General features: G+C 38.9%; 1 protein-coding gene across 9 annotated transcripts in view; it reads left to right on the forward strand.

Annotated features, from left to right (window-relative positions):
* EZH2 (enhancer of zeste 2 polycomb repressive complex 2 subunit) overlaps nucleotides 1-12,399 on the forward strand; it is an 85,214-nt gene that overhangs the window by 58,399 nt on the left and 14,416 nt on the right. For all 9 annotated transcript variants that reach the window (XR_012157427.1, XM_073332770.1, XM_073332775.1 and 6 more), the window contains 4 exons: nucleotides 8,298-8,389; nucleotides 10,032-10,272; nucleotides 10,705-10,874; nucleotides 11,246-11,340. Coding sequence is in view for 8 of the 9 variants with exons in the window: in XM_073332770.1 (XP_073188871.1) it covers nucleotides 8,298-8,389; nucleotides 10,032-10,272; nucleotides 10,705-10,874; nucleotides 11,246-11,340 (598 nt within the window). In the remaining variant the exon portion in view is untranslated. The remainder of the gene's footprint in view (nucleotides 1-8,297; nucleotides 8,390-10,031; nucleotides 10,273-10,704; nucleotides 10,875-11,245; nucleotides 11,341-12,399) is intronic.

Genomic DNA, 12,399 nt, shown 5'->3' on the forward strand with positions numbered 1-12,399 from the left:
TATTGAAAATCTAGGGCATCATTCTAGTTTTCCAGACCAAAGGGGCCAGTGTAGCACCCAGTATGGATCCATACATTTCACAGTTTCAGAAAAATGCAATTTATGCCTAATGTATGTTGCAAGTTTCCCTGAAGTCACTGATCCATTCAGTCAACTCAGAATAACTTCTGTTACATTATCAGTGATTTCTGTGCTTTTAAAACTTTCATCAGTCTCTTCTGGTTTTAAATTGTAAACAGTCACAAGGACATTCACCAACGTGGGGATGGTACTTGTAGCAGCCTTGAAAGAAAAGCATATATTGAGATGATTGGCTGGCAAGATTGGGATAGAAAAGTAATAGGATGCCATTGCCACCTGTGCACGTTCCTAGAGTGCCATGGTTGGATTGTTAATTGAACAAAGAGCCCTCTATTCCTATCTTAGCAGTTAGTCTGCTTCAGCTCAGAAGCTGGCAGAGTTTTTTTAGCATGGTACAGGCATGACATACTTCAGTGACAGATAAATGCCTTCCTGTATGACCTCAGTCATTGGCTGTAGAATTGCATGTACTGGGATCCATGACAGTGAAAATGGAAGTGATGCCTGAGCCCGCTTCTGTAGGACCGTGCTGCAGCCCTTTCTGCTCTCCCCCTGGGAACCAGAATGTAACTTTTTTTTTCAAATGTTGGCTGTGGTTCTCTTAGATGGTGGTTGATAACATTAACTTGGGAAAAAGGATGTAACCTGGGTCATTCCCATGGGAGAACATTAAATATATCTGATCTGTTGGAATGTAGTATTGTGCCCATGTTTCCAAATAATTGCTCAAAGCAAGTGGGTTGCAAAGGGGGCGGGGGGAAAATGGTTGATCAACTACCTCAATATGAGGTAGGTGAGACTTCTGATACAACCTTCGCAACTAGCCATTTCAAGCACAGTCTGATGGCATAATCACGGTTGTCTACATAAATAGGCAGGGAGACGCAAAAAGATGGCCAAAGAATAGCACATGCTGTTGACATGGGAAAAACACCCACTAAAACTGTCAGCTACTCTCCTAGCAGAGAATTGAAACAACATGAAAGAATAGCTAAGCAGACAACATATGTCTAGTGGAATGAAAAATCAGTCACAAGCTGTTCAGGGCAATATGGAGAACAACATATCGATCTGATTAATACCAAAGTAACAGGATGTCTTGAATGTTTCACAAAAACAACAAGGAGTCCGGTGGCACCTTAAAGACTAACAGATTTATTTGGGCACTGGACTCCTTGTTGTTTTTGTGGATACAGACTAACACGGCCACCCCCTGATACTTGAGTATTTCAGAAGTTCAGAGAATAAATATGCTATTCCATATTCTGTTTTGAGGGAATAGCTATCTAAAAGCTGAATTTACCTTGGCATAGATATTCCCACTCTGGCCCATAGTGAGGAAGGTACTATAAAAGATAGCCAGGCCCACAGAACGCATTTTTCTCATAATTGAGGACTGGCCAAAATGGCACTAGTTCACAGAATGGGTGAATCTGCAATTGTCCTTTTTGGCTTCCAGCAATAAATCTCCTGACACTGGACTCTGTCATCCACAGTGATCAAACTCGCTTCAAGAATATGGCATGGCTATAAATAAACCTCAGAATATCCTACAGTACCATTTTAATCTTGATAAATCTATCCCACTGCAGCATGAGAATTTGGAAGGTGGTGTGGCAATATAGGTGGTATTCCTGTGCTGTGTAGGAAGTTCATATATCCTGGAATTTTTTCAGGACGGTTGGAACATGGGAATGAATGCTGGCTCACTGAAAGTTAATTCAGCAGGAACTGTAACCTTTCCAGTTCATGCAGATAATGTGCCATTGGGGGCTCATTGCATCACAAAGATTTTTTTAAGACTGAAGTAATTGAGCCTGGTAATCAAGCCATAATGAAAAGGTAATTTGGTCTTACCTACTACCTTCAAGCTTCCTTCATACATAGTTTTTCATCAGGACAAGGTAGCACTTAAGATAGCACCACATGTTTTTTAATGAAGTTCCCCTCCTCTTTCCTTCAGAAGCAGGATGTATTGGCTACTTTTCTTGTCCTATCCCCCAGTAACAACAAAGAAGCAAGATGGCATTGTTTGGATGGAACTAGAACTTGAAAAATTTATATGAAAAAAACCCAGAAATTCAGATTGAGACACTGTTTGTTTTATATGAAGGTGTTAAAAAAGGACATATAGCCAAATCCACCTTGTTGAATTGGGCCTAAACAACTAATCAGCAAGGTTTACTTCAGTAGTGAGAAGATAGTGTTGGCAGTGTTCAGGGTCCACTCAATATGAATGAGCTGCCTCTTGGACAAAGCAGATGCATCTCTGATAGCAATCTGTTAAAATGTTCCTATGTGCTACCTTCACACCTTTGTTGAGCATTGCAGCTGAGCATTGAGCATGAAGTCAAGACCTCAGCAGATGGAGTTTTTGGAGGAAATGGAGGAGCCCATTGTGGGGTGCTAATTCCACCTTTGCAATCAGAATGCTACTTTGGGAGGTCCAAGTGTCTGGAATGGCATAGAGAATCAACGAGAGAATGGAAATTACCCATTTGATCTGTTTTTCTTTTTAATCCTCCTGTTAATCAGTCCAGACCCCCTTCTTATTGATATTAGCATCACTTTATATAGTTTCAAGTTTTTTATCCAAATATTTTGACTTTCTAGTTAAATGTTGGAAAGAAGTAGTCATTAACTTTTGAAATGTCAAAGTACACTTGATGAGCTGGGAACCGCTTTATGTACAGGTGATGACATTACTGGAACAGTGTGTATTACTGTCTTCATTTGCTCGTAATTATACCTGAGTGTCTGGAATAACAGAATTTAGAAAAAGGATAATCATTGGGTATAGAGAACTTCCCAAATAGCTTGTTTATGGAGCAAATGTACATTTCAGCCTAAAATACTGTCTAAACGTTTGCACCTTCATAAACATTAGGATTGAGTAAGGTCTTGAGGATTGTGAGCCCATTGGAGACAATGTAGATCACAAATTCCAGGAGAATGATTCCATTCTTGACTGAAGAGATCTGGCTGTGGAATGAACTTCCAGACTCTAGCATCCCTAGGAAACTGAAACTTCCACTGTTGGGGGAGGAACCCCCCCGCAAAAAAAAAAAACCAAAACAAAACAGAAAACCCTTTCCGCTATAGCAAGAATGACATTCACAATATTCAGAGTAGCAGCTGTGTTAGTCTGTATTCGCAAAAAGGAGTACTTGTGGCACCTTAGAGACTAAAAAATTTATCTGAGTATAAGCTTTCGTGAGCTATAGCTCACTTCATCGGATGCATTCAGTGGAAAATACAGTGGGGAGATTTATATACATAGAGAACATGAAACAATGGGTGTTACCATACACTCGTCAAGAATTATATCATTCAAAAACCAGTCGGAGAACAGTTCAGTCTCTCTGGTCACTCGATTACAGACCTAAAAGTGGTAATTCTTCAACAAAAAAACTTCAAGAACAGATTCCAACGAGAGACTGCTGAATTGGAATTAATTTGCAAGCTGGATACAATTAACTTAGGCTTGAATGGAGACTGGGAGTGGATGAGTCATTACACAAAGTAAAACTATTTCCCCAGTTTTATCTCCCCCTCCCCCCCCCCCCCCAAGTTCTTGTCAACTGCTGGAAATGGCCCATCTTGATTATCACTACAAAAGGTTTTCTCCTCTTTCTCCCCACTCCTCCCCCCCACTCTCCTGCTGGTAATAGCTCATCTTAAGTGATCACTCTCTTTACAGTGTGTATGCTAACACCCATTGTTTCATGTTCTCTATGTATATAAATCTACCCACTGTATTTTCCACTGCATGCATCCGATGAAGTGAGCTGTAGCTCACGAAAGCTTATGCTCAGATAAATTGGTTAGTCTCTAAGGTGCCACAAGTACTCCTTTTCTAGTCACAATATTGACATCCCGTCTTTGTGAATGGATCCTCTTCCTGGCCCCCCACCCAGAAACTGACCAACAGCAACAAAAAATACCCAACACAGTTTTGACTGATATAGACAAAATTTTTGTGGTGTATTTTTTTAAAGTATTTGTATGTTAACTCCTGATGCACTACCTTTTTGAGATGTCCATGATGATGTGTTAAAATGCTGAAATGTCTAGTTTGTAATAGAACAGAAACACAGCAGCAGAGATCTTTTTTTTTTTTTTTTTTTTTTTTAAATTTGCTTTTGTGCAGACCAGAGAGAATTTTTGGCACACGTTTTTAGGACAAATTTAGCCGCACCCCTAAGAGGTCATAATGGAAATGTTCACATGTGAAACTGATACATATAACTAAAATAGTTTTGATTTCTGCAGATTGCTACAGTCTTGTAAACCATTTGCAATCAATATTCCCAACTGTGTTCTCAAATTAATCCAGAGCCATTTTCCTTGTGGAGTGAGGAGAGGAGAGGAGAAACTGTTAATGCAGAAGAAAGTAAAAGTCTTTCAGAACAATAAAAAGTCCATATTTTCAACACTAAAAATTTTAAATACTGAAAGACTTGGTTTTCCTCTGTGTTACTGCTTTCTGTTTTCCTGCTTCCCTTCATTATTTTTACAAACTGAAAAATAATGTAACAACTTCTGGCATTAATTGTTTTGAGGTATATTTCATATATTTAATGTACAAAACATCTGAACACATCAAGGATGTATAGGTATAAAATATGTGCATACATGCCAGAAACTACATACAATATTAAAGCTATAAACATCAATGTAGGGGAAGAAGAAATGTTAAAGTTAAGTATAATGCATACTTCAAAGGGGGCAGAGCTGAAGTTGTGCATTTATCCCGAACTTTGGCACTTCCTAGTAACTGAGAGTTCAACAATGCAGCTATTACTTTTAAATATAGTGTTTGATAAGGAGTTATTTAACAAATTTGCAGCACCTGGTGGTAAGAACTTTTTAACTCAAATAGTATTGTTAATATTTTATTTGATATTATAAAGCAATGTAAAGACTTATGGTGCTTAAGAATCTCAATTTCAGACATCAGATTACAAAGCCTATGTGGAGCAATACAAAGCTGATACAATATTTGAAAACAGTCTGAGTCCCATGAATGTTTTCTCTCCCCTGCCCCCCATTATTATTATTATTATTTATTTTAAATTTGTACTTACTTAAGCCTCAGCTGGGCTTTATTGGTAACTATTGGGTTTAAATTGGAACCAAATATACCAATTCCTTTTAGGTTGTGGGATTAAAAAGTACCCTAGAACTACACTAAGAGGGTAGCAGATCCTGGTGTAAATTGGTGCAGTTCTATGTCGGTCTTTGGAGCTACATCGACTTACATCAGCTGAGGATCTGGCTCAGCATGTTCAGTGTTTCAGTCTTCATGATATTGAGTTCAAACTCTTCTCTGTATTTTGCTATGTACTATCCACCAATGTGATATATGCCATCATGTGCCAGCAATGCCCCTCTGCCATTTACATTGGTCAAACTGGACAGTCTCTATGTAAAAGAATAAATGGACACAAATCAGATGTCAAGAATTATAGCATTCATAAACCAGTCGGAGAACACTTCAATCTCTCTGGTCACGCAATCACAGACATGAAGGTCGCTATCTTAAAATAAAAAAACTTCAAATCCAGACTCCAACGAGAAACTGCTGAATTAGAATTCATTTGCAAATTGGATACTATTAATTTAGGCTTAAATAGAGACTGGGAGTGGCTAAGTCATTATGCAAGGTAGCCTATTTCCCCTTGTTTTTTCCTCCCCCCCCCCCCCAACGACATTCTGGTTAAACTTGGATTTAAACTTGGAGAGTGGTCAGTTTGGATGAGCTATTGCCTGGAGAGTGAGTTTGTGTGTGTATGGGGGTGGGGGGGGTGAGAAAACCTGGATTTGTGCTGGAAATGGCCCACCTTGATTATCATGCACATTGTAGGGAGAGTGGTCACTTTGGATGAGCTATTACCAGCAGGATAGTGAGTTTGTGTGTGTGGTTTTTGGAGGGGGGTGAGGGGCTCAGAGAACCTGGATTTGAGCAGGAAATGGCCCACCTTGATTATCATGCACATTGTGTAGAGAGTTGTCACTTTGGATGGGCTATTACCAGCAGGAGAGTGAGTTTGTGTGTGGGGGGGTGGAGGGTGAGAAAACCTGGATTTGTGCTGGAAATGCCCCAACTTGATGATCACTTTAGATAAGCTATTACCAGCAGGACAGTGGGGTGGGAGGAGGTATTGTTTCATGGTCTCTGTGTGTATATAAAGTCTGCTGCAGTATCCACGGTATGCATCCGATGAAGTGAGCTGTAGCTCACGAAAGCTCATGCTGAAATAAATTGGTTAGTCTCTAAGGTGCCACAAGTACTCCTTTTCTTTTTGCTATGTACTACCATAGTCTAAAATTTGTTATCTTTTGTGCTTCAGAATTGTGCAATCTGAATATCAGATTTTCATTATGGAATTAAATTGCTTGCCATTGAGACTTGACATACAATCTTATGAATGCACAGTAATTGCTTTTACATTTTAACTTGTTGGTGCTTGAAAATAATTCATGTTGTTCAGGTTTTCCCTATACTAAATTGAGGGAGAAATGTAAACACTGCTGTTATGTTAATATGGCAAAATTGTAAAAGATCTTTGGGGCAACTACTTCCACTAGCCTTAAAAATAAATATTAGTCAATGTATACTAGAGGTTAAATGGAGACTAGTTATCCTTTCAGAGCCTGATTCTCACTCTAGGAATTAAGTAGAGTCATGGAGGGCTGTATTAGCCCTCCACACTGGGGTTAGTTTTACTTATTTTGTATAGTAGCTTAAAAAAACAACCCTAAACTCCACCCCTAAAATAATGGTTAATTTTCTGACTTGGGTAGCGGAGCGCTGTGAATTCAAGGCAGGCATCACAATGATCACATTTTCTTTTAATTAAAGAACAATACCATGTTGTATTTAATAGCACTTGTAAAAATATTTGTTTTCCTCATTGTGTATAATAGCCCACTGGAAATATAAAAGTGACATTCAGTTTCTTACCAATTTTTTCCCCTCTGTCATTGGATTCCTCCGAAAAGGAGTTGATTTTTATCTTCCTTCCTGGCTATATTTGTTCAGTTCAGGCGTAGCTAATACAGAAAGATATCAGTGAGGTAGCTTATCTAGATTATGCTTCCATGGTGACCCTGATGTGTGGTTACGAGGGCTAAGTATCTTTTGAACAAACGATCATATGAATGTCTCTTGAAATATTGACGGTGAACCACAGAACTAAAGTGTGTTCTTCATTGCTTTTTTATGATGTATAAAGATGACCTCAGAGGTGGTATTTAACCTTCATCTAAAAAAGAAATGGGAAACATTAGGTCATCTCAATTTTTCCCTCAAATTACTGGAGAACTAATTATATAACCATTAGGCTGCATGTGGAATTTTCAAAAGCAGCCATATAAGTTAGAACAAATGTTCTGTGGACAGTGTAGCTGCGAGTTTCCCAGCCCTTAGTTGAGAGAGGGAGAGATGTTTAATCACACTACTTAGGATCTTCCAGCAGAAAGAGGAAAGTCAAAGTATTCGAAAGGGCTTTTTTTATTATTGTATTTTTGTGTGTTGAAGCGTTCTTTTGAGGTGGTCTTCGATCGTCAAAGGAACAGTTAGGGGATTATTAAAGCTGATTTTGCATCTGTGTGAACACTGAAGTCTCATTTACACTAAGGCCTCTTTACACTTTCAGAGCAGTGTAAAGTGGCCTGGAAGTGGGTATAGTAAGAATTTGCTCCCACTTTTTAAAGTTCCAAAGGTTTAATGTAAATGAGATCTTTGATGATAATTGAAAAAATGAGGATTGATTGCCACTATTTGTCCTGGTCTTGAAGCAGGAAGGAGCATGTTCTTGATGGAAAGTCCCTGAATAAGAAATTTGACTCGTACTGGTGCTCTGTCTGAAAGAGGGTGGGGGAAACAAAACTAACCCAGGACATTGCCCCTGGTTGGCGGGGGGGGGGGGGGGGAAGAGTGGGAAGGTGAAAAGGGTAATCATTTTTACTTAAGATAGTGATCTGAATAGGTGGAAACATACTATAAATTATCAGCTTTGCACAATTTTACTTGCCCACTCTTATTTACCATTAAATAAATAAATATCTCATTTAGGTTTTTCTTTCACTATTACTATGATTGCCATCAGGCCACTTTTGGTGAAGTTCAGATAAATTTTCAGTTTTGCAAGTATTTGTTTGTGAAACACATATTTAAAAATGCTTATTTGGGAACTATTTTTATTCTACAGCATTCCACGCAACTCCTAACACTTACAAACGGAAGAATACAGAAACAGCAATAGATAATAAACCTTGTGGACAGCATTGTTATCAGCATCTGGTAAGATAACTTATTTCATTGGGTAGATAGAGAGTTGGGAGTTTTTTTTGTACTTTCTATTTAGCAAAAAATAAAAATCAAGTGTTGAAAAAGGTTAAGTCCGTAGTCAAATGAATCCAGTCAAGCCATACTACGTAGTGCTATAGGAATCTCTGTTAGTGACTGATGTCCCATGTGGTGTTAGGAGATACTGTGCTAATGGAGGTGTAAAATTTAGGTGCTAGCAACTTGCAGTCAAAGCTTTCATAGTACTTTTCACAAAAGTAAGGAAAGTGACTCCAGTGAGCAGGCCAAAGTTCAAAGTGGGAAGTTGAATTATTTCATATGAAAGTACATACCTCTAACAGTGTGGGTATAGGGTTACCATATTTCAGGACATTGCCAAAGGGGGAGCTGAAGGAGAGGGGGCAACTGGAGGGGTTTGTGTGTGTGTGTACTGGGAGGGAGTATCTGGGGTGTGTGGGAGGGGTTCGTGTGTGTGTACTGGGAGGAGCACTTGGATAGGGTACCTGCTGCCTCACTGGCCAGGTGCGGGGCTGTAGCTGTGGCAGGGCAACTGGCGCAGGCCCAGAATACAGCGCCTGCTGTCTGTCAGCACCTCCCTGCCTCTCCCCATCTCCAGAGCTGGGGCCTGGGTGGGTAGGATCCAGCAGCTGTGGGTGCAGTGAGAGACCAAGCCGGGCATGGAGACAGCTCTTTCTGAACTGCAACCTCTGTTTGCAAAAATCTGGAAATAGCCTCTTATTTGAAAAAGTGCCTGGACAGAGGGTGAAGGATCAAAAACAAGAAAATGTTTGGGGAAAACACAGATGTATGGTGACCCTTTGCAAGTATCTTCCTCTCTCAGTAATGCACTGTTAACAGGCCCAATCCTGATCAGGGACTTGTCTACTGATCTTCTACAGCAGGTGTAAGAGAGTTATGAACTGTCTTAAATTTCATTTTAAACTGCAGGGGTTTGTTTCATTGTCAGGGAGAGTCTCCGCCAATGTTTGTGTCCCTTAAGAAGCTGATATGATTGCAGTATAGAGACCTTAGTTGATGTAGTTTCAAACCCCACCCCACTTCTCTCAGTTCCAAGAGTTATTTTTGTAGTAGAAATAATTTTCTAATCCAAAAATTGTTTGCTATACATTCTCTCAATCATCTCCATCTCAAAGAAAATGAGAGAAAATACTATGCTGTATTCATCTTTCCTTGTAATACCAGACCTCTTTTAGTTATAACACCTTAACAGTTCCCAACATTTCTGTTTTTTGGCAATGGACTTTATGCTGGAAAATTTTTACTTGTGCCATCATGAAAAAATACTTTCATCTTTGATTTCTTTAAGTCAAAGTGAAAATAGAATTGGGTACTAATATCAAAACTAAGTAAATTGAGATCTCAAACTGTGTGTACTTTACTGATGTACACAGTAAAGATCATGAGCATGAGAACACTCAAAAGCATCGTGGATAAACATTTTTAGATTTAATATTAAAATATGTAAATAGTTACTTTATCTGAAACCTGCTGTGTAAATTATGCATTTTTTCATGATTTATGCTTTAAGTGACTAGTGATCCAGTCTCACCTCCCTCCTCCCCAAATTAAAATATTTCAAACCCATGTACTGAAGACTCTATTATCCTTTATTTAGGAAGGCGCAAAGGAGTTTGCAGCTGCTCTGACTGCTGAGCGAATAAAGACACCGCCAAAGCGCCCAGGTGGCCGCCGAAGAGGAAGACTTCCAAATAACACCAGCAGGCCCAGCACACCAACAATAAATGTGTTGGAATCAAAGGACACAGATAGTGACAGGGAAGCAGGAGCAGAAACTGGAGGTGAAAATAATGATAAAGAGGAGGAGGAGAAGAAAGATGAAACATCCAGTTCCTCTGGTGAGGCCAATCAATGATTTAATAAGAAATGAATTGTGATTGTGAGGAGAGGGCTCAAAGCATAATTACACAACCTTAGAAATCACATATTTTTGAGTGTATTTGGACTTTTAATTTAATTAGAAGATATGGGATAGTATCTTTATCACAGAGAGCCTTACAATGAAAGTTGAGAATAACTTCATTTGTTCATCACTGTCTCTGGAATACTTTCAGAAGCTAGACTGTGCTACCTGAATTCTTCCCACTGTCTGATTATAGCTTCTGTCTGTAGATGTATAAAAACTTCTGTATGTGGTGTCTTCCCACTTAAAAAAAAACAGGACTTTGTTCTGTTACAGTTCACACGTAACTTGATGTTTTTAAGGGTCACGGAAACTTAGTTAAATTGTGAGAGAAGCCTCAACCTGATTGATGCTCTTGATGTTGCAGAGGCAAATTCCAGGTGTCAGACACCAATAAAGATGAAGCCAAATATTGAGCCTCCTGAGAACGTGGAATGGAGTGGTGCAGAAGCCTCGATGTTCAGAGTTCTCATTGGCACCTACTATGACAACTTCTGTGCAATTGCTAGATTAATTGGGACCAAAACATGCAGGCAGGTAAGAAGTGGAAATTGCTTATTTAGGCGGCAGCATGCTATTTTCAAAACTGGATAGAAAATATATGTTATTACTCATTCTTATAAAAGCATTTATTAACTAACGTGGTTTTCCTGAGAATGCTGTCCTCTCTGATTTTTATAATGTGTACCATGAATTTTAGTGATTTCAATGTATCATACAGTTTAAAATACACAGCTATTTTTATTTGATCATTTAAGATCAAATAAGATCAAATAAGAGATATATCTATAAAGGGAATACATTTTGTGGCTTGTTATAATTTGTAAGGTGTTGGAGGAAATCATTCTAAAATAATAGAAAGCTTCATTTTCTATAAGTGAGATATATGTTATGGTATCTCTTGCTAGGTGTATGAGTTTAGAGTAAAAGAATCTAGTATTATTGCTCCAGTTCCTGCTGAAGATGTTGATACTCCTCCAAGAAAGAAGAAGAGGAAGCACAGGTAAATCTGTTACTAAATAACCTTAGAAGCTAAACATGATAACCCATAGGACGGGGTTCTCAACCGTTTTTCTTTCTGAGGTCCCCCCAACCCACCAATACGCTATAAGAACTCCACGGGCCACTTGTGCCACATCTGTTTTTCTGCATATAAAAGCCAGGGCCAGTGTTAAGGGGTAGCAAGCAGGACAACTGCCTGGGCCCCCATGAAGCTAAGTTGCTCAGGCTTCAGCTTCAGCTGTGGGGCTCGGCTTTCTGCCCTGGGACCCAGCAAGTCTAATGCCAGCCCTGCTTGGCGAACCCCCTGAAACCTGCTCCCCAGCGGGCCCTGGGCCCCTGGTTGAGAACCACTGCCAAAGGAGACTTATTGAACCAGCAGTACACAAGTAAGGTCTTTGAAAGAAAAGGCTGCTTGTTTCTTCTCCTTATTTCTTTGCATTCAAAGAACATCAATGAAACAAAATCGTCCAATTTCTCAAATATTTTGGTCTTAAACAGCACTTCTTTTAAAAAAACAAACAAACCCAAAACTGTTCCTCCTTTATAAATAGTCAGGTTCTTCACAGGTGCTTATAGGCTTATTGCAACAAGTAAATTCAAGTTAGGGTTAGATTCATGTTATTCCAAACAATGTTATACTATTCAAAAATTCACATTAATGTAGGATAGGTTAGGTTTTGTTGAATTAAAAAAAAAAAGAAGCAAAAGGAGATATTACCACTTAGTAGATTTTTTTGGCAACATTACAAAAAAAAGTTATTGATTCCTTGAGGGCTTTTTTTAGAAATAACACATCAGTAATGAAGTTATGTGACTATAATATATCATTTCCCAATAATAGTCTGAATCAGTAGTAGTGAATAGAAGATACTCTGCAAATTAGTATGCAGATTTTGTTCATAGGGTAAAATGTAATGCTTCAAACAAGCAATAACTTGTAATATGCTGGAAAATCACTGTTTCTTGTCTATCTACTTTGTAACGTATGAACACTTTTGATAGGAACAATTTCTTAACTAAAAATCTGGGGTCCAACAGAAACCCACGCATGGGACAATTC

The sequence above is a fragment of the Lepidochelys kempii genome, chromosome 2, assembly GCF_965140265.1.
Source record: "Lepidochelys kempii isolate rLepKem1 chromosome 2, rLepKem1.hap2, whole genome shotgun sequence".
In the NCBI taxonomy this organism is placed as follows: domain Eukaryota; kingdom Metazoa; phylum Chordata; order Testudines; family Cheloniidae; genus Lepidochelys; species Lepidochelys kempii.